This window comes from Phaenicophaeus curvirostris, chromosome 15 (assembly GCF_032191515.1).
Source record: "Phaenicophaeus curvirostris isolate KB17595 chromosome 15, BPBGC_Pcur_1.0, whole genome shotgun sequence".
NCBI lineage: Eukaryota > Metazoa > Chordata > Aves > Cuculiformes > Cuculidae > Phaenicophaeus > Phaenicophaeus curvirostris.
In genome coordinates, this window is record NC_091406.1 from 11,881,208 (window position 1) to 11,904,626 (window position 23,419).

Below are 23,419 nucleotides of genomic sequence, written 5' to 3' on the forward strand. Positions count from 1 at the left end.
GTCCAGCCATTTAAGCCATTCTACTATGTTACCATATTCTAAAGCTTTTACCATTTTTTTTTTTTCCTCATTTTTGAGGCTGTACAAATGTTCTTTCTGTACAGGAATATTAGGAGTAAGAATGAGGAACTAGAAACCTCTGTTTGCTCTCTGATAATCCAGTATGAGTTATTTTAATACTAAACTTCAGATTATGTCACTTGTGTTACCTCTGCCTCTTCCTGTCCATGCATGAAGGAAACAGGACACCCAAGAGAGCCACCTTCATCCACCACTTCTCGGCTGCCACTTAAGCCACCTCCACATCCTGAATCAAACCTAGACACAGAGAAAGTTCAGAGTGGGTGTTCGGGTTAGCACAAAACCTAAATTACTACAAATCCAGCAGGTGAGCTGCCCCAGCAGGGCTCACACGCAGAATTTGACCCATTCAAGATGATCTTCCCAACAATGGAGCTCTTCATGCCATAGACCCAAGATGTGCAGTGAGGTACAACCATTTCCAGTGTCTGTCTGCACTTATTCAACAGATTAGAAGAACCACCAAGGTTTTATAAATAACTTTACAGGCTACAGTAGTGTCTCATACTCAGTAATTCAATTTCTTCTCCTTCCTGTGGCTCCCCCCAGCAGCAGTTCCTCACCAGGTCTCTGTATCCCACCCAGCCTTGCAGGCACAGCTTGTGTTTCTGCCCTTGCAGTGCCATGTTTCACAAAGCTCTAAGGTGTTTGTGACAGGTTCCTGAGAAAGCACTCACTCATTCACAGAAAATGCCTTGGTTTTTTTGTCTCCTCAGCACGGTGCAGCTCTCCACCCAGCTACAGAGAAAGGCTCCATAAACCTTGTCAGAATCTTGCTTGTTCTATTTGGCACGGCTTTGCTGAAGCGGGAGGTGGGCTGAATCTTCCCTCCCCCGATTAACACAAACTTCCTTGAGATTTACCTACCTCTGCTTCCCAGAGCCATTGCCGGAGAGAAAAGAGAAGCTGCTGGTCACCAGTTCCTAGGCTTTAATTAGCTGTGTTATTCCCAAGGGATTTTTTTCTAACAGCCAAGCTCTGTTGCTGTAGCTGCTGCAGCCAAGAACCGATTATATCAAAGTGCCACCTCTTTTTAACAGCAGGTAAAAATGCGAAGGGGCACATTTAATGTGCAGCATGAATGCGTTGCTCATTCACTAGCTTTCCCTGTTTGGAAGAATCCCAGCGTTTTCTTGTTCAGCAACTTAATTTTTTTAACCCTGTGCAGCCTCCTGCTTGAAAGGATGTAATTGTTAGGGAGGATCTTTCATCAGCAGAGGCTCTGGTTAACCCGTTTGTCTGCCAAGGCACAGTAAATTGTCCAGCTCTTGGCTGCTGTGGCATTAAGCCAGAGGCGTTACAGCCTACCCTGACAAAGCAAAGTCCTTTAGAGAATAAAGGTCCTAATGCAAATGAAAACTAAAATAAATCATATTTTTCTGGCTCAGTGTGTTAGTGGTTATTCCCCCGCTTAGAAACTTCACCATCTGCAGCTACAGTTCCAGCCTGGAATCCCTGTACCTGCCCATTTCTCACCCACAGGTTCTCAAGAAGACGATCTACACAGCCGGTATTCCTTACGGCTACACAGCAGATGTAGGTTTGCCTTTCCTAGCCTGACTGAAAGCGATCCTCTGGTCCTGGCTCCCAGTGCTGCCTGCACCCCAGCTATCAGCTCCCCACAGCAACTGGTCTCTGGGTTCACGTGTGTGGGCGCCCCAGGTGCTGACCAAGATCCTGACCCTCCACCAGCCACACTAAATGACAATTCAAGTGCTCAGACACTAACGGTGCCTGTTTATCTGGGATAAACACACTGCTGGGCAGGTTGTTTTCTGTTACTTTTCTATCTCTGGCATGTAAAAGGCAGCCCGTCCCCAGTCCAGCCCCGGGCACAGCAGTGCGGGAGGCGTTGCTGAGCAAAACCCTCCCTGCAGACTGACACATCGGCCAAGCGGGATGTCAGGAAGTGGGGAGGAAATGGTATTAGCTCATCTGGGTAGTAGCTGTGTGCCTGACTGCTGGAATAGCTTCCTAAATGTATTCCTGGAGCGGTGCTGGTTAGTGCCAAGCGATAAAACGGGCCCCTGGAGAGGCAGCACGGCTGTTGGCTCTGCTTGCCTAATTGCATTTGAACACAGCTTCTGACAAAGCATCTCTCTTCATCTTGCTGAGGACTGACACATTCCCAGTGGCTCATTTGGCTGTGGCCTCCATTGTGGGGCACTATTCTACCTAAGGAAGGAAGAATTGCAGTATTTAGAAACTTTGGGAAGGGAGGAGGCTGGGGGCTGATGGATTTTACCGGGTGATCAGGCCCAGTCAACACGGGTTCACAAAAGGCAGGTCTTGCCAGACTAACCTGGTCGCCTTCTATGACAAAGTGACTCGGCTGCTGGATGAGGGAAAGGCTGTGGATGGATCTTCCTGAACTTCAGTAAAGCCTTTGACACAGTTTCTCACAGCATTCTGCTTCGGAAACTGTCACCTCTGGCCTGGAGAGGCGCACACTCTCCTGGGTGGAAAACTGGTTGGCTGGAGGGCCCAGAGAGTGGTGGGAAATGGTGTGAAATCCAGCTGGAGGCCAGCGACAAGTGGGGTTCCCCAGGGCTCAGGGCTGGGTCCAGCCCTGTTCCATGTCTTTATCAATGACCTGGATGAAGGCATCGAGTGCACCCTGAGCAAGTTTGCGGACGACACTAAGCTGGGTGGAAGTGTCGATCTGCTGGAGGGTAGGGAGGCTCTGCAAAGGGATCTGAACAGGCTGGACCGCTGGGTTGAGACCAATGGCATGAGGTTTAACAAGGCCAAATGCCGGGTCCTGCACTTGGGGCACAACAACCCTGTGCAGCTACAGACTGGGAGAAGTCTGTCTAGAAAGCTGCTGGGAGGAGAGGGACCTGGGGGTGTTGGTTGACAGCGACTGAACATGAGCCAGCAGGGGCCCAGGTGGCCAAGAAGGCCAATGGCATCTTGGCTTGGATCAGAAACGGCGTGACCAGCAGGTCCAGGGAGGTTCTTCTCCCTCTGTACTCGGCACTGGTGAGAACGCTCCTCGAATCCTGTGTTCAGTTCTGGGCCCCTCACCACAAGAAGGATGTTGAGGCTCTGGAGCGAGTCCAGAGAAGAGCAACAAAGCTGGTGAGGGCTGGAGAACAGGCCTTATGAGGAGCTGCTGAGAGAGCTGGGGGTGTTTAGCCTGGAGAAGAGGAGGCTGAGGGGAGACCTCATTGCTCTCTACAACTGCCTGAAAGGAGGTTGTAGAGAGGAGGGTGCTGGCCTCTTCTCCCAAGTGACAGGGGACAGGACAAGAGGGAATGACCTCAAGCTCCACCAGGGGAGGTTTAGGCTGGATGTTAGGAAAAAATTCTTCACAGAAAGGGTCATTGGGCACTGGAACAGGCTGCCCAGGGAGGTGGTTGAGTCACCTTCCCTGGAGGTGTTTAAGGCACGGGTGGACGAGGTGCTAAGGGGCATGGTTTAGTGTTTGATAGGAATGGTTGGACTCGATGATCCGGTGGGTCTCTTCCAACCTGGTTATTCTATGATTCTATGATTTACCCTCTACGGCAGCAGCCCCTGACCTTACCTTGGAGCGACAGATCTCTCAGTACCCAATGTACTTGCGTGTCCCTGCTCAAAGCTCAGATACGGCTGAGACCATGGAAGATGCAGCCAGCAGCAAGTTTATGAAGCCAAGATGTGACTGATGGCTTCCGAGATGATTTTGCAGTTTTAATGAAAAGGTGTATAATTTACAGCAGGCCCAGCCCCTGCTCTCACAGCTCATTTGCAATGTTCCCTTTCTAAAGGCAAACAGAACAAACTGAGTAAAGCATGAGAGGATCAATCCTATCTGTGTGCAGAGTATTAGTATTTCTGGGGTCTCATACTTAGCACAGTCCACTATTCATCCTTTTACACTCTGGAGTCCCCAGCCCCTGCCTCTGATGGCTCAGAGTGCTTCAATGTTTGAATGAGCTCTCCAGCAGGCACAGCCCGTTTAATATTTAATGATTGAGACAACCACATTTGGAAATTCCAGTCCCTAAGCTCTTAAAATGCAGAGTTCTTAGCTGAAAATCTGGATTTCAAAATTAGAACTACCCCTCCTGGGCTTTGAATATTTCCCCCAAATTCAGAACACCCCAAAAACTTTGGCAGCGGCATCCAGCCTGCCCAGCACGGGCTACCCACGGCTTGTGCTTTGAATCCAGCAAGGGAGTGAAAACAAAGATGACAGAAACACTCAAGGGAAAAGCAGGAGCAGAGGCATAAACAGGCTACAGAATGTGAATAAGAACCAGCTGCCAGCACCATATGAACCAGCAAACAACGTGATGCTTTTCCTACTGCCACACAGCACAGGCTGAAGCTTGCTACACGCTGCCTTCAGAAAGCCCTGACTCCACTTGCCATCAAAGAGGGAGAATGACAAATGGCTTGAGCAAGGACAAGTGAGCAAGAGAAAAAAAAAAAGAGAATGGTGAGTGGCAGTTGATCCCAAGGCCATATGCCCATCGCCTTGTTCCTGCCGCGGCAGTTGCACAGAGGCCCTGCCGGTCCTGCGGCCTCCCAGCACACTGCTGACAGTCTCTGCACGCTCCTTAGCATCTGGCAGTTCGAGCATCGCTTTGCCTTTGATCGAACACAGGGAGGTGATGCCTTTCAAAACTGCTGGGGTTCTTGGTTGCCCTGCGGGTGCTCCTCACGACACACAAACCCACCTAATGGGTCAGAGAAGCGTTCAAGCCCAGAGGCATCCCCAGCTCCTCAGGAAGTGCAAAAGCATGAGGACTTCACCATGCACATCTCAGCAGCCCCTTTTGCCCTTAGTGGCCTCAGAGGACCCTGTAGGCCGGGGAGATTAATCCAGGGAGCACAAAGATAACGTGAGAGTCTCCTGTGTGTGACTGCCTCAGCCACAGATGAGGCTCCAGGCAGGCGACTGCTCGCATCCTCCCGCCACGCTCCTCACCACATAATGCTTAAAAATAACGAGGATGTGACCGCGTCTCATCATTACTACATCATCTCTCTGTTACTGATCTACCCGATTGCTTTCACCCTAAAAGAAAGCTTATTTCTCTGTGGCGAGCCCTCACATTTTAGCTGGCAAGCTATCAGAAACCCCTCCTGCGCCAGGAGCTGCTCTGAGCAGCTGCTCCCTGCACTTTTGCCCTCATTAAGTGTCACCCTTTTGATGCTCCAGGGCAGCAGTAAACACCATTACAGAGCAGCTTTGTGTAGGACTGGCTTCAGTGCTGAAGGTTGGGTTACTTTTATACTTTCGTCACCGAACTACTGGAGTGAAGGTTAATCAACGGAGTAATTGCAGAACTCTGAAATCTGTCTGGCTAACCTCTCTTGTGGGCTTCACAGTCACGCAGCAAATCCAGCAGGCTCCCACAGCATGAAGCTACCAACACAATGTCACAAAGGAAAAGCCATTAATGAGCAATTACATTTCAGCAGGATTTCCCCTCTCCACCACAGCCTAATGAGGATAACCAATTCAAGAGGAACTGCTGCAAGGATGAATGAATAATGAGAGAAAGAGGATGGGAGTTCCTGCAATCCAGACAGAATAAGAAACAACCCCATGAAGGAAAGGAAAACCACATATGCTGGAACTCTGCTCCAAGCAGATGTGGACGTTCACCCATCAGGCACAGTAGGCACCAACTGGTTTCAAAAGTGTGGTAGAGGCCTGGGGCCAAGCCAACAGTAGCTACAGACAGTGTACATGCACACGATCACTTCAGTCCTGAAGTTAATAACATTTTTGTGAGACTTCCGACTCTCGACAACAGGTCACTGCAACAAAACACTGGACTTAAAAAAGGGTTAGCACCTCTGCATCCCCTACTAATTCTTGGTATAATGCTTCCTTGAAATAAGAATTTCCTAAAAAACAAGTTTAACTGAGCAGCTTATTTTTTGTTTAACCTGGGAGCTCTACTAAAATTGGGACAGCTTTTCTTTACAGTAATAAAATGTAAGTGAAAAAAAAACCTATATAAATGCTACCTTCCGTTTAATGGGAGAGTGCAAGTCTATGGATCCAGCGATGGATCAGTGCCAGCGATGGAGAGGTTCAGTAGCCGAGTTAGCTGTTACAGCACAACTTGCTCCAGCTCCTCAAGGGCACCAGGGCAAGAACAAGCAGCTCTGTGCAAGGTATTTCTTCCCCGAGTGGAGAAATACCCAATCACACTTACCTGCAATGGACAGACTCATCTCAAACTGTTAGCACTGCAAGTGAAAACCAGCTAAAGAAAAGAACAGCAGGCAGTGTGCAGGTGTTCAAAGGCGCAGCACTTCTTGTGTTTCAGCTGGTTTGTGCCTCGGTGCTGCTGCGACAGCACAGACCCCGTCTGCTCACAGTGGGATTCGCTCTGCCCAGCAGAGGTTGGGGAGCCCTGAGCTTGCTCCCAGCTCTGCAGCTCGCTCAGCACTCACCGACTGCGCTGGAATCACGGCAGCAACCTCTTCCCATGACATCCACCTTCCTCCTTTAACCAGGAATTAGCTTGTCTTGGTCACAGCCATGGATAAGAGCTAGCAGGACTTCTCTGTCTCTATAATGGACACATAATCTTTTCTTGTTAATTACACAAGAAAGTTTTTTTCTGTGCTGTGGGAAGCATCCTGCTGGTTGAGCGTGACTTGAGTCAAAGATAAGGTTGGATAGAGACTTGTCCAGGTGACAGACTTCCAGCAGTGGCCTAATAACCTCAGTTTAATCTTTTGTTTAATTCAGAAAAAAAAATGTTAACATAAATCAAAGGCGTTTGGATCAAGGACTGATCAAATAAAGTAGTTATGACATCAAAACATTATCCAACATCATTTCCCTTTAAAAGAGCACTGAAAAAAATCAAGGCTTTATTTGAATAAATGTTACACAACATTCTTTATCATTTACTTCTCAGCAAACCTTAAAGGGTAAATTGTATTTTCCTCATTCAAGTCTACAAAATGAAAGAGGCATAGTGACCATTCAATATACAGACAAGAAGGTAGCATGGAGCAAAGCTTAAATATTAAGCAACTAAAGCAAAAAAAGTGAAAAGCAATACATTACTGTAATTCTCTATCATTAGAATATCCCTGACAATTTCATTTCAAAATGAAAATCTGGTTTCAAACAAAATGGCTGCAATACTTTCTGTGAAAACAAACGCAAATACAGTTCGCTACCTTGTCTATTTTTATGCTATTTGCTTATATACCCATATTCTCCAATGCAGAGACCTGCATCTCTCTTAGGTGTATTCTTTATATTTCAGCTGCTGTGTACAAGTGCTCACGAAGGTTAGGAAATAAGAGCACATGGGGAAGAGTCAGATGTCACACAGGCAGGCACTACTGGCTTCTACTTACAACATCAATCAGTTTTCAATCCAATGTGCAATAACCCTGCTATTACAGTCCTGGGCCTTTTTCCTGAGCAGAAACTGGTTTGTGCCATGTTGTTTGGTGGCTTCTTTTTAGTTTGGTTTCTTTCTGTGTGTGTGTGTGTCTGAATAAATATGTAATTTATTAGGCCAAAATCCTCATTCATTGTTGATACAATTGGGGTTTGGTCTCTGGAGGTGAAAGGCTAGCACATGCATTACACCAAATCGCTTTCCCTTTCCTCAAATTAATTTGGCTTAATTTTTCTAAGTTGTGGTTAAATCTCAGGCCACAAACAGGACCCACCTGCTGATCCCCTTCAACTGGTGAAAAGGAAAAGCTCTGTAGAAGGAACATTAATAACAAATTTAAAAGAAAATGTAGTTTATTATAAAAAATGGTTCAATTTAAACCTACTGTACAGCATTATACAGCTATTTTCTAAGAAGTAAGCTGAAAGTATTCAATTTCTGGCTTTAAAAATAAAGAATTTACCTCTGAAAAACAGAAACTCAACCAACATGAAGCATGATCTGCCTCAACATGTGTGTATCATTGATACACCTACCCTGGATTTGGATGCCTGTCTCAGCCTCTCACTTCCCCCCTCTTCTATTGTTTAACAAGTATAAACCTGGTGCCAATATCAAAGCCCAACAATAGAGTTGTCCTAACTTCCAATTTGATGTGATTAATTTGGGCTTCATACATGAAGGCTGTGAAACGGCCTTTGTGCTGATACAGATGCTTCTCAGAAAGGTATCTCTTTTTAAATAACCTAGACAAAGACACTCTTTTCTCCAATTGAATCAAGATATTAGTGAAGAGGAAAAGAGCTCACTACAATTCTTTTCGCTTCTATAGAAACAAAAACTTGACTTTTAGCAGATTATGTGCACATTTTCATTTCTTCAAAACAAATATTTATTTTGCTGGGTTATAAAATAAATCCCCTTCTAATAACTTTGTAAGAAATGATACTGCTGAGAAAGTGTGCACACAATGTCAAATAATCAGTGACAAATAAATTAATAATTAATAACTCAATATTTCAGTGGTTGTTCAGCATTCACAAGCTCCACTGAAATAAGCCTTACCAAACACCTTTGGGGGAGGGGAATAACATGGACAAAACCCACTGGGTTTCTTTTTTTGATTTACAGCTATTTAAAGTCAATGCAACTCAGATCAACAGCCATCTGAAACACCAATGAAACCTTTACTCTACTAGTTAACTATCTGAAAAATATTTATGTCAAAAGGAAAAATTAACCCATGAATTGAAATAGAAATGCCATTCCATTTAATCATTCTCCATTCGTGATTCCCGTCTTGTTATAGTATTATAAGCAAAATGCTGCTCTCTGCGTTGTAACCCTTTGCAATGTTATTCCACAATCCTCAGTTCCCTAAGTGTTACAATAGCATAAACAAAACGCAACCATATTCACACAGAAGGAGCTTTCCCGTAACAGAGAGATACATGGAGTTTGTGGTCACTGTCCTTTCCATCACCTCTATGGGAAATATTGGTCTCGTATAGCAGGACTGTTCATATTTTACAATACAATTGGTTTTAGACATGCTTTTGATCACAGATCACAGCTCTGCTAACACCTGCACTAAATACTAACTAAGCCTCATAGAATGGAAAATTGCAATACTAAAATTAAGAATTAAAATAAAAGTTCAAAAGTTACAGTCAGCTTCCCAGGCAACTGGCTCCATCACTGGCACCTATCAAAACATACAAACGTGACCGTCACATTACAAAAAAACCCAGTTATTTGCAGTGATTCTTCATACTAATAGTTCAAGTGGTTCCTTGCATGTAAGTGTTTCATATAGTCTCTAATAATTTCATGCGTCATTTATTGCAAAAAAGTTTTATAAAATATTTCCTAACATCTTTTTTAAACTTTAAAGAAAATGTACATTAGGTACAGGTGCCCTAATGGGTGTGAGGGGGAGCTTTAACATATTTACCCCCTTTCCCCTTCAAAAAAAGTTTACTGCTTGGTGAAGATTTCAGAGGAAAAATTAGACAATTCAGTCTCAGATTTCTTTCAGTCCTGATGAGCTGGTGCTCTTCATGGCAGTGTAGTGAGGTTCCATAAAAACAGCAGTTGACTAGTGTCTCTGAGCTGAAAAGGGGAGAGAAAGGGAAAATGGTTAAATGTCTTCCAGTATATACTGCAAAAGTAGGTAAGCAAAGTCTGAGGCGTCCAGAAAAGTCACCAGTTCACCTGCTTTGTGCAATGCAGAAGACAAAAAAAAAAAATTTACATTATCACAAAATGTACACAAGTGAACAAACTCCTCAGTTGACTGGAGTTTTAAGAGAAGCTACCAGACTGATCTATGTTATATCTCACCCCCTTTCAGCATCCAGAGAGAATTTAGATTTTTAAAGGCATGTAAAGATAGCTAACAAAGGTGGGATATTTATACACTAAGTCCATACAACGAAACAAAGCTAAATCTGACACCGTGTTCAAATAGAAGAGGGAAATAAAATAACAGGCAGCTCATTACCCCTGTTCTAACCTGCTTGGTATGATTAGTTGATAGCATAGTGCACCCTTCACTTAAGGCAGGGCTCAAACCAGACAGAGCTGCCAATGTCACTGATCACTTCAGGTCCCCAGCCTGAATCCACATTGGTCTGTCAGACACTGTAAGAGAGCAGCACCTGTCTGACAGATGTAAAGAGCTGCCATTTGTTGAGACCTATGGTAGGAAAAAATCCATTTAACAGGAGTAAAGAACTGCAATGGTGTGAAAACAATTAACCTCCTTGCCTGCCTGTGTTTTTAATGGCTGTACTACTTTTGCTTTCCAGAAAACAACATACCAAAGATGCTAAAAACTCAAAGAAAAAACAGCATCCATTTTTTTTGAGCTAAAACTGGGCTTTACAAGCAGAGTTACAGGGTAATTACACATAATTGAGCAAACAAACTAGCACACAGCAAAACAAAGCAGCTACCTGTACAGACACCTATGCAGATGCTGTACTGCCCACTGCAGAACTTGGTGCTCAAAGCCAGAGCGACTCCATGAAATTTTGCTCGACAAAGTCACTATCTAAAATTAAGCAGAAACTGAAGCAATGGATAATAATTCATGGTGACTATGACTTTTCTGTATTTTAGAGTAAAAAAGCAAGCTTAGGGCACTACCTATTTAATATTGTTAGCATCTTACATCCAGTGAGCAATGCAGCCCATGATAAATCAGATTTTTTTATGCACTACGAAACCCAAACAAGTGTGACGGTGGGGCAGAGAACTTGCCGTCGCAGCAACACAACTAGTAGACAAATACAGTTAATAATTTTTTCCTTCCACATCTTAGATTTGCCTTGCTTTCTAAAATCTGAAAACCGCCAGCTCTTCCTCTACAGGACATGGCTCAGATAAGATACCAGTTTTTCCCCTCCACGTAAAAACCATAAAGATAAGATTGTGCCTTCTTTTGGCTTTGTATCGTCACACAAAACTGTGTGTGTACACTGCTTTAGTTATGGTCAAACTACCAAGAATTTCTTTATTATAGTAATTAAATCTGGTTAAAAGAGTAGTAGATGACTCACAGTTGCAGAGTATATTGCAGTTTCTTTGTATTTTGCTTCTCATTCTTTATTACGAGTGTTATAAAAACTGTTCCCATTTGGTCGCTCACATGGTCTTTAAACAGAAATTCAAAGCCTTCTTGCCAGTGGCATTATAATCTTTGTTGAATTGATTATAGGATGGAAGAAAACTGAGACAACAGAAGGTGAAAAAGCAAATGGAGCAGTTGCTCTTATGGATGTTACGACTGGGAGACAAAAATCCAGAGTAAAAACTAGATTTACAAAAATAGGCTTATTGACTCTAAGAGTGTTTCTGATTACTGCAGAATCTCACTATTCCAACACATACCAATCATACACTTGTTACCTGCATGTTTGGCAAAATTAATGAATATGAAATATTTCCTGTGGGAACCTCAGCATTGTCACAGTGAAGCTGTCTTCAGAGTTCTGCACATGAATTTAACCCAGGCCAGTGAGGAATAACCTTAGGCTAGATTGCTATATCGTATGAAAACTGATTAGGGGATGTCTGATCTACCCAGATAAAATACAGCTGGTTTCACATTCTTTTATCTGCACCAAGAGCAGTGTTTTGTATAGCAAAGGTTTAAGGCAGGAGAATATAAGATTAAGCTCCCCAGATATAGCGACTGAAAAATAAAGCCATGCATGTGCAGTCACACATCTCATTCACCTTGTATTGTGGAGGAATGTCTCTTACCCTGCGGATCTCCCTGCTGTGAACCACGCGGAGCAGGAACTGGCAACCCAGAGAACAAAAGGTACAAGGAGTGGAGTTGCCACAAAGGCTGAAGTGTCCCTGGGTGCTCACAGACAGTGCTTCCACAATTGCATCTGTCTGCCTCGGCTTAATATCCGTGTCATTAAATTCCCCGGCCCTCGTGAACACAGCAAGTCGGCTGTTTCATCCATCACTCACTGAGTTCATTCCCTCCATCGCGTAATCCATGACTGGTAGGTGAGTGACAGCAAAGGGGACGGCTTTCCAGTGATGTACAGCATGCTGGAGACTGCGGAGTCACCATAAAATTTCCCACCAGTAAGAAATATAAGCACATGTGTTAGGATGCGCACTGACACGGCTTACAATCTTTCACCACCGATGTCATAAACGTCTGCCCCACTCAACTACATTTTACACTCCCCTTCCTGGGAGTCATCACTGCAATGGGGATTCCAATTCTTTTAATCGTGAAAATGTTCTTAATCTAATATACTCACTGGTGTCTGAAGAGAAGCACTGCCTTTGAAAGTATCCGTTTTTCTCTTTACAGGAAAAGCAGAAAGACAACAGGCAGCTATCAAGAGGAAGAAAAGGCAGCCCAGAAGGGAAAGGAAAGCAAAAAGAGCATTATCTCACTCCCATCACACACAAGGAGAAGATACATAGCTCTTAAAGCAGACAGCCCACATTTAAAAATATAGTAGCATATATGCAACTTCATAAGGGGACTAATAATTTGCCCACATGCAAAACTGTATCATAGAAGAAACAGCACATGTTATTTCACTGCTACAGATTCAAATGTTAACAAGTTAGGAAGAGTTAAAATAGGCTTGTCTTCTAGATAAAGAATTACTAAGAGCAAGCAGAAGTGCTGCATTCCTCCTACAGCCCAAGACAATCTTCAACAACAGGCCCTCAGCTACAAGAAAAATCAAGAGCAGTAACACACATTCTCCAGTTCACATGTTTAATTCTCTGAAATATATAACACTCTATCCAGAGTTCCTAAGAGCCAGCCAAACACAGCTCTTTATATAAACCTATCAGAAGAGATTAAATCCCCAAATCCTTCAACACTTGAAAAATCTCAAGAAAATTTTTTCTCTCTAAAATAACCAGGTATTGCTAATGTGATATTCCAACAAATCAAAATATCCTCTGCTCAAAACCTTCAGCTGTGATTTTTAACAGCAACCTGTATAGAGAAAAAATGAGTTTTTTGTTTGTTTTGGGTTTTTTTCCCTAGGAGAAATACAGAAAACAAGTTTGTTTTTCCTTTTATTTTTTTTTTTGGTGGGAAAAGGTAGGGGAGGAGCTATTTTTAATTCTAAGCCTTCTCTCTCTTGTTTTTCTTGAAGGACTCAATGCGAATTGTGAGAGATTCGGGAGCTTTCACAAAAACACTCCCAGTGTGTTTCATGATGTCCACGTTAGCTTGAGCATCATGAAACCAGTAACAGTAACCTGATAATAGTTTCTTTCTCCAGTTGCTCAGACCTTGACCACTTGTTATAATAACCCCTAGCAAACGTGTTTCATGGTATTTTTACCAATATAAAAAAAAGTTTGTGTGTCAGAGTCAGGTGGCCAAAAGGACACAACTTTGTCATCGATCACCTTCCAGTTACGGTTCCACATGCGTCACCAACAGGAGAGCAAAGTACCTAGCCCATTCCTAGTACTAGGAAACAAAGAAATGTTCCTTAACACATACACCTGCGTCCCAGTATGAAGTACTAACTGATTTTTAGGGCTGATGCCTTAGAAAAGCTGACACAATGTGTCCCTTACTAAAACGAATACCAAGATGACTTCAGTTTTAAATGACTAAAGAACTGGATAACATGAAAACAGTCCACAATTATTTATGAAATGTCATTCATATGGATAATGAAGCATTTAACCAGGTCATACAGAGTGGTCTGAGATTCTAACCCTAACTAAATTTCTTTGAAAAATCCAGTTTTTAGGGATTTACTTCCATTTCACCAGAGATAATTACCAAAACTTGCACCACATGCTTTACAATTCTGAGCCACTGCAGAAGTACAATTAAACACCAGCGTATCCTAAAGCCAAACAAAAATCCTAAATGTTATTAAATAAAAGACTATGTAAAATTAGCATTTAAGTAAATATTTGCTTGGAACTGTATCTGCTTACTTCACTGACAATTCAAGTACCCTCTTCCTCTTTATGTACCTGTTAAAAACAGGCAAGGACAATTCTGTTACCAGAATTTCGTTGCATTTGTTACAGGATCTTTTAGTGATGGTAACAAGCTACTGAGAACACAGCTTGCCTTCCAAATCACAGTTTTATAGCACATGGCTGGCACATATCAGAATATTTCTTATTTATATTGCATATTTGACATCAAAACCATTCACAAGCAAACATGAACAGTGACCTAGATTAAGTTTTCTAAAAAAAAACCCCTTAATTTAAAGTCGACAAGTTATATAAATGATGGCATCCAAACAGACTTTGCATAGAAGAGGCCCCTTGGCAGGAGATGCAGTGCAGTTTTACTATACATGGAAGCTAAGACTCTATTGTTAGAAGGCCATATTTCCATTACACCAAGTGTGATACCTGCACGACTGAGAACAAGATACATGAGGCAGAATCCTTCATGATATGCATATTTCTACAAAGACTCTGGTTTTCCAAAATCAGAACTGTTAATAACAAAATTACAGAAGACAGAGCTGTGACAGGGTCAGGGTAGGCTGTCTATTCTATTCCATATCCAAACGTGGGATGAATTTAACCCATTCCTGTCTAAGATTAGCCTAATTTACTGTTTTTAAAAACCTATAATTGCAAAAACTATGCAATTCCCTAAACAGACCCCCCCACCACTTCAGTATAACAACTGGAATGAGTATTCTAGTGCCTAATCTTATAATTTTAAATGTTGTTTCTTGTCCTAGATGGTAGCATATTTCCCCTCAGCCCCTGCTCCTTTCCTGAAGGTTTTTGCAGACTTTAAACATCTTCACTTCCAACAGCCCTTCCTTCCTTCCTTCTCTGGACTGAGGAATAAAATCATTGGCATAGCAACTGCATCACAGTTGTTCAAAATATGCACAGTCCCGATTCTGAAATTAACTTCGAACATGAAGGCCAAATAAATCCCAGAGATCCATTTGCCCTCACACACTGAGCAAGCAAAGCTGGAATTTAAACTCACAATAGGGGATCCCGATTTGTCCCCTGCGCCAGCTTAGACCTACAGCCTGCGTTATTAACTACATCCCTTTGGCCCATGGGCAGGCAGGCAGATAGAGAAGAATAGAGACTGCACACCTCCACTGGCACAGGAAATCAGAGTTTTCAGCCCTGGGCGTACAGTAATTATCTGGAAAGGTTATGCAGCCACACAGGATCATCTCTTACCCCTATTTGTCTCCCTGTTGGATGTACAAAGTGGCTCAGACCTTCTAAGGTATTAAAGCCCTGGTCTTATCAATGACATTCATTTTCCACACTGCTGCTTATCCTACTTCATGCCAAGAACATCGACTGCTTTTTCTTGGAGGGAAAAAAAGTGAAGCTGTGGATCTGAGTTCCCTTCAACAACCGGAACCTGGCATTACAGCTTGACCTGCCCCAGGGAGAATTATCCCCAACTGCCCAATTCAGTAGCAACAACAAAGCTGCTTAGGGAAAAAGCACAATAGGAAACTGTCTCACCAGCCTTGCCTGGGAATTGCTCTTTTGCCTTGTGTTCGCAGAAGAGCAGTTGTGTCACTCTAGTTTATTAATTTTTTTCTTATATTAATCTAAATTACAATCTCCCTTGGTATACCTGGGATGTGTATTACAGACCAGAGACTGAAATGTATGAGTCAGTCACAGGAAACTATAAAGCTGCTCCTAGGATGTAACAATTGAAGAACAATAATCAGATATTTCTGACTTGGGGAAGAATCACTGCCAGTCACTAAAAGTTTAGTAAAACGCCACCTAAATTACCATAGAGAATTTTACCACTGACGTCAAAGAAAGATGAGTTCAAACTGGAACAGGTGCAAAGAAACATCAGTAAAACGAGCAGATAATAGAAAAGCCCAATTAAATGGCCACACTCTATACAGAGACTAACAGCACAGCTCCACAGGAGGAAACTAATTAAACTAAAATATGAAGTCACAAAGAACAGTAGTTGAGCTTTTTAAAACATTGGATAGGAACTTGCCATGATGATTGTTAAGGATATGTATCAAAACAGGAGTTCTTCCCATTACAGATTAAGAATAATTTGAAGCTGACTCATTTGATTGCATCCACATCTCACAAGCTGCATCTAATGCATCTTCAGATAGCTTGACAGCTTCTATCTGTCCCGCCATTAAACTTGGATGATCTCTGATCACTGCAACTGTGTCAGAAGCAGCTTTTAGTTAGTTATGCAAAACCTCTGTTATTATTGATCCCTTATTTATAGGAATTTTTTTTTATAGGAATTTACTGCAAATACAGCCTGCTATATCCCCCAAAGCAATCATACTACGTCTAAAAAAAATGACACACACTTAAGCACAGCTTACACTGACAAAATGCAGTAGCAAGTCAGTCCATTTCCACAAGTGTGAAGTAGATTCTAGATGTTCAAATAGCTGACTGTGAGACAATGACATACATTTCACCAGAATTATCCTACAAGTTCTCTAGAACAGAAGACCGCCCCCCCAACTGCGCTTGCAGAGTAACGTGTTGTCCTCAAACAAGTAATCGCATCTAGCTTAATATACCAAGTTCCTCTCTTTTACTCCAGGTTCCCTACGACCTTTCTATTTTCACTTGTAAAAACTAAACTGAAAATAAGAACGGAAAGATAAAGCACTTCAGCCTTTAACTGCTATAAACCCTGTAATGAAAGATTATTTCCAAGTTCATTTTTAAATAGCATACCTACAGTTTTATCAAATGGCTTATGACATAAACCACTGCCATCTTACTGCCCTTGGAATCAGTCTCACCCCATCCCAGTTCAGGCCTTAACTACAAGTTAGTCAGTGATCCCACTGCAGTGACTGAATCTGCTCACTCTTGTAAGCATTTATTAGAAAAAAACAATAAAGAAAGAGGAGATGAACTGAAACAGCTTCCTTCTTTCCAGAATTCTTCAGCCAAGGTAGCAGCCCTATTTTTCACTGTGGTTCCCAGAACATGCATGAGGACAGAGGACAGCTCGACTGAGGACTAGCTACTAAGGTTTATTTTCCAAAATTCATGTTCCTATTCTACTCTGACAACTTTAGCAAGTGCTTAGACATGAATGGAAATCAGTTTGGGGTCTTAAGGGAATTAGAAACAAATCTAAGGGTAGAAATGCAAAAAACCTCTTAACACTTCCTCACTTCCATTGATGTGCTATTTCTTAAACATAATCGCATTTAGAAACTTTTTTTGTGTTTTTTACATGCTGAAAAAAATTACTTCTCAGCCTTCACAGTTACCTAAATTACCCCCATTAAACACACCCCTCCTAGCAAGCTGTTATTCATGGAGGTGTCAAATATAAGATAGCACTGCCTAAGAGAAAACACCATATAATCAGTGATGATTACCTCATTTAAGTGTTGACATAAAATTACAACCCTGATTAGAAAAATAACAAACATTTGTCCCACCTCCTGTAGAATTCCAGAGACATACAAGCCCTTCACGTTTGCTTCTAGCTTCACTCATGAAGTGATCACACCTTCAAATGCTCCTGTTTAAAGCAATTAGTATAAGTTTTGGAATAAGTACTCTCTCCCAAAGTATTTTCACTGAAACTAAATCTTTCAAGGAAAAGTAGGCTTGTACTAGAAACTCACCACCACTTGTCACGTTTTCCCCCCTTAACTGAAAGGCGAGAAATATTCAACAACTGCATTGAGGAATTTAATCAATTCGGAACACCAGCATTTGCAATTTATTCTGTTACAGCTGATAGCAAACTAACAGTCACTCTGTGTACTGACATTCATCTTCTGAAGCCAGAGGCTGCTTCCAACAGTTGCACAGCTTAACTCCCCAGGTGCGCTACCCAGCACTGTCCAGGTGTGCTCCTGTCAGCTGCTACGTCACAAGTCATTTCAACTGCCAATCTAATTCCAAGGTGTAGATGTGCACCAAACTGCAAGAACAGCACTCCACACCTAAAGGGCAGGTGGTGCAGGTAGGCACAGTGTTGGGTTTTGCAGTTCATAGCTAAAACATTACTAAACTTTGTCCAAGTCCTCAAAGCTAAGCCACACACAGCATCCGTACTGTCATACCCAAGGTAACCAGAGCGTACATTAAGTCTAACATTTTCTCCATTGTAAACTCTGTTCTATAGTGTTAAGAGACTTCAGAGTGAAGGGAAAATCATGGGTGAGGATGAACACAGTATCTTCAACCTAATGTAGCACGGTGTTGTGTAAAAAAAAAAAAAGTCTATTTGGTTTGAGACCTGTTAAGTCTGAAGCAATAACACACATTCATTATAAAACTTAGGAAAGACTGATCAAGACTGATCAACTACAAACTAAAACTAATTCCTTTTGTAAACAGTTCTTTTAAACACAAAACAATCTAAAGAAACCTTTCATACTTGCTGCTCTCCCAACTCACCAGCCAACACCTGAGCAAACTTTGACTATGTAAGGTTTAGTACTATTCTAACTTTTTATATATAAAAAGAGTACAAAGCTCTCATTTCTTTTAAAGAAAAATTAACAATAAAAATATTGATCTCACCACTACCTGGCTTTGAACAACTGTAACTCATGAAGTTTGCTTGAGCTTCTAAACCTCAAGGAACTAATGTAGACATCTACACCACATTGTATGGGTTCCTAACTTTAAAAAGCACTCTGCTTTAATAACAAAGTACGACTTATTTACTTAAACAGGAACTGTTTTCTGTTTGCAGGAAAGAATACATTTAAGTGAAAAAGGATTATTTTTTTTTTTCACATTATGAAATTTATTGTGTGTTTATCACATTCAAAAAGCATTGACCAGTGGGGGTTTCTGGGAACTGTTAGAACGACAAGGTAAAGACGGTATATTTGCAAGCTTAAGTAGCACCTAACGGAGATTATCATAGGTTTGAGGAAAATTTGCAAGGCCGTGTATATGACACTTTAGGCTTCCAATAGTTCTGTGGACACAACAGCGATTTAAAAAGCTAGAAAGAAACTGAATGCTTTGGAAAGACCAGAGAGAATCATGAACTTATGAAAGTCAATCTTAAGTTAAAAAGATTGCAGGGTTTGATGATCAACTCCTTACCCCCATTTTCATGTCTGTTTAAACTCTAATTTCAGTCTAAGCTTAAACTTTTACATAAATCCATCATGATTGCCTACATGGGCAATTGTGGATAAAACAAGATGAAAACTGCTTTGGGATGAACGCTGAGAGATTCTTCACAAGGCATTGCAAGGCTGAAACAGGAGTGGGTTGGAGAAGAGACAGTAATTCGCATGGTCAGAAAAGGACCAAAACTAGAAGAAAAAAAAAATGTCAAGTCAGTTGCATGAAAATGCCCCAACACTGAGCAACAGACATGCAAGAAAGGCTGAAGTTACAGCAGAGAGTGGGTCTGATTAGGTTCTGATAGACAGAGAAAACTGAAAACATTTCCCCACTATCTAAGTGACACTGTCCACAATCTTTATTCAAATATAGGGAACAAAATCTGATTAAGGGAGGAATTTTATAAACTTAACAGAAAGCCCTCTACAGAGCTAGTTCTGAAAACAAGGGACAGATAATAGCTTAATCTTAAAATTAGGACTGAAGTATACCAATAGCACTTTACATCAAGAGTTATTTTAAAGAATGAATGAAAAAGGACAATTTTCTTTTAAAAAGGGTGTCCTCTAAACATGGCATACATCCTGGATTTTTTTCAAAGCTTTTTGAGAAACACACACAAATAATTCAGATTTAGTCAATTTTATTTACAGTTTGGTTTTTTACATTTCAGAGCATTACACAATTACATATTCTCATTTTCTGACCTGCAAACAGATACCTTAAACGGAAATATTAAAAAAAAAAGTTAGATACATCCAAAATGCAACAATTACACATCTGACAATTCACAAAGTGTAATTTACTAGGACGTATCCTAAGAATTTAGGAACAACCAGTCAGGAGAAAATCTGACCAATTTCAGCAATCAATTATTTACACATTCAGAACAAAGCCTCTCTTAAGCTAAACCTCCAGGCAAACAGCCTGAAAGATTTCTTCAGGAAGAAAGACCAGAAGATATAATTCACACCTATGCAGCATTAACAGCCCTTGATCCCAAATACTGAGCAACTTCTCAGCTTTGTTTTAGAGCTACAGGCATTCCCTCTCAGCTTCTCAGACCCTGAAGTGTTACATTTGTGCCCCTGTGTGCATAGAAAGGCTGAGTGTTTAAGTGGTCGCTACAATAAAACCCTATTTAATCTGGTCTTTAAGTTACATGAATAATTCTTCCTTGAAAATTTCAGCAAGTCTTCTAATGCCATTTAAACTGGCCTAGTGGATCGGGGCATGCCTCTGCAAGATGTCTAAGCATGCTTTGAACCAATTCGCACTGGCCAGACTAAATACATTAAAGACTATTTAAAATAATATTTAAAGACCATTTAGACAAGGCTTAACATTTCTACACTTCCCAGATGGGCCACCTAAAAAACCAAAAAGTCACAGCTACTACTTTCATCCCTTGTGTTAACCCTTTGCCACACAGCAACTAGTTATATACTGGGTAGAAACTACTAAAAAATTCCCTGCAAATAAGCTGCCTTTCAGCTGAGGCTATGGCTCCTATGCATTGGGTGTTTGAGGAGGGGTTTTTTCCTTTAAAAAAAAATGCTCACTTGTAAAATACTGAAGTCCTCACTTTAGGCTAATTTTGATTGCATGTTCGATTTAACTGTCAAGAAACCGCTACAAATGGAACAACTTTAGTATAAAAAGAGCAGTCAACTGAGTGCAACTTCTGACTTGCCAAGTCCTTCATGGTAGCTCTCTTAACTAGGCTATGAATTTTGTGGAGCCTCCAGATGTCTCGCCTACCTTACTCTCCATGTTCACGTTTCAAACTGCGTCAGCAGGGCCCGAACTTCGGGAGTCAGCTGCTTAGCAGCCTTAGCTGCCTCTGTGACGGCCTTGCGGTAAAGACCCTTTCTCTTCTTATTAAAGCGCAACTGGAAGCTTTCTAAAAAGGGGGATAGCTGTGCAAGAGCAAGAAAAGATGTTGTTGTGGAGCCAAACCATGAGATACGAGCCTCCTGTCGAACTAAAAGGCCATTATCTTTCCGGCTCACAGTTATGGTAAGAATACGGGCTGGCCACCAAGGGAAGCCATAAATCTTGGCCCACACAATGTCCCCTACACATACCGTCCTGCCATCTGGTGTGACACACTTAGAGACGTTTTTAGAAAAGACTTCCGTTTTCAAGGAATTACTGAGTTTTTTCTCTTCCTTTGAAGAAGAGGAGGAGGAGGAAGGTGCATGCATGCTGCCTGGAGGAAAATCAAAGCTTTCAGTAGAGCTACACTCAGAGTTGGTAGATTTCAAATCATCTGTGCTATCACTACTACAAACTGATGCACTGGAAGAGTCAGATTTCTTTTGATTAAGGGTCATGTAAACCGTTATATTGCTTTTGCTGCCTCTCTTGCCCAATGTCTGGTGTTCATCCTGATCAACAGTTACATGCACTTCACTTGTGTCCTGAACCTCACTGCTGGCCTCTTCAGGGCCTTTTGAGGGGCTCTGATTTTCTGAAGGGGCCTCACCTGCTGAGCGGGTGGAGGAGCAGCGAGACTGGGGCTTAGTTGCCATCTTGCCACTCCGTATTTTCTCAAGTCCTGTCTTGAGAGAAGAGTCATTTTCTTCATTCCGATACCTTTGTGGCTTTAAACGCAATCGGGGTGGGAGGGAACCTGAGCTGGTATTCTGAAGACGCCGTGTGAAGTGGACCTTTGAATGTGCATTTTTGGAAGAGGAGGTTGCACTCTGCTTCTTTTGTGCCTTTTCTTTGGCCATTTTCAAGACTTCCCGAGCTTTTGCATGATCCATGTTTTTGCTCTGGAGAACTTTTTTTGTATTTAACTGCGCTTTTGAAGTATTTGCTTGTGCAGAAACTTTAACTACTCTGCTTCTGCTGTGGGCAATATTTGAAACCTTGACCACAGCATTCCTTTTCTGGCTTTCATTTTGGCTTTTTCCATCCACTTTATGGTCAGTCTTAAGTTTTTTATTCACAGTAGTCACACTCTCATTTCTTCGTTTTTTATTATCCTCATATTTTGAAGAGTCACTTGCATTGCCACCTTTTTTTATTTCCTTTTTTTCTGCAACAACATTGTTTTTGCACTTGTCACATAAGACCTGCCGGGGTCGTAGTTTGATAGCATTCATGATAGAAGTGGGTTCCTCCCTGTACATTTTGCGCTTGGGCCGCTTAATTTTCCGAGGCGGAGGTTGAGGTATTGACTGGTTATACGTGTCCCTGATAAACAAAGGGGGAGGATATGGCGCTCCCTCATGAAAGAGAGGAGGTGGTTTAGAAGTCCATAGGCTTTTAGCTATGCTAGGTTCTGATGGCTGCGTGAGAGAAGAGTCATCAGGGACTGCAGCATTAGATTCACACTTCACCTGTGCCTCATCTTGGAATGGTTTACTTTGGAGCTGCATGGCTTCAGGTTTATCCTTGTATTCCCTTTTCGGAAATATGGTCACAGGGATTCCATGGGGTCCAAACCTGAAAGAAAAGAAAAAAACGAAGATTTTGAGGGATTTTTCGCTGCACTTATTAAAAAGCATTTGAAAATTTATTCACATTAGCCAGGCAGGTAGACACTATTTTTAAGACACGAGTCCCAGGAAAATTCACATCTAGCCTTAGGGTTGGCTCTGAAAAAGCAAGACACCATAACCAACTCAGCTGAGAACAAGAAATACACAAATACATCCCTTATTATCAGTTTCTCTTGCATCAATGAGATGCCTTGAAAATCTAACAACACTGTCAACATAGAGACAGCAGTAAACGCTTACGAAGCATACAAACTACACACTCATCCAGTCAACTCCAAATCTACCCAAGCATCTTCAGTAACTTTTATAAAATCTTTCAATTTCTAGCACTGTTCAAAAAAACATGTTTGAGATTTAATCAAGGCAAATAAAGACAGTGTAAATACCTGCATTGAACAGAGTGCCATCATTTTAATCCACCAAAGATCAGCACTTGATTATCTGATGCATTACAGCCCCAAACCTGCTAGCCTATTAGTTGGAGTTTCTTCCAGCAAATCTACATGCATTTCAACATAGAACACTCCTCCCTTTTTGCAAGCAAATATTTGAAAGCTTTGCCTACTACTCCCTAGACCGCTTCAGATTTCTGCTGCCCCATTTGACACGCACAGGACTTCTCACCATCCCAGTGAGCTCTCAGAGAAAAGAATGAAAAATCCCAGGATGACTTAAGTATTAGCTCAATTTCCCTAAAGTAACAAAAGCAGCATGTTGCCTAACAGGCAACCAACACTTTTTGCAAGGGGTTTTGCTAAAGGAAACATTTCCCAAGTTTGCAAGGCATTATGCTTGCCTTCACCTGAGAGGAAATCAAATAGTAAAATCATTTGACAGTAAAGTATCTTTCAATCC

The 23,419-nt window shown here is 41.8% G+C and overlaps 1 protein-coding gene across 3 annotated transcripts in view; it reads right to left on the minus strand.

Moving 5' to 3' along the window:
- Nucleotides 1-209: 209 nt before the first annotated feature.
- PWWP2A (PWWP domain containing 2A) overlaps nt 210-23,419 on the minus strand; it is a 35,386-nt gene continuing 12,176 nt past the window's right edge. Inside the window, exons 2-3 of one of the 3 annotated variants that reach the window (XM_069868963.1) lie at nt 21,541-22,508; nt 210-318 (exon numbers count right to left, since the gene is read on the minus strand). In XM_069868963.1, the coding sequence (XP_069725064.1) occupies nt 290-318; nt 21,541-22,508 (997 nt within the window). In that variant the 3' untranslated portion in view covers nt 210-289. Of the gene's footprint in view, nt 319-6,896; nt 9,567-19,669; nt 22,509-23,419 lie in introns of those variants that run through there. The other 2 variants (XM_069868964.1, XM_069868962.1) reach the window with 2 other exon arrangements.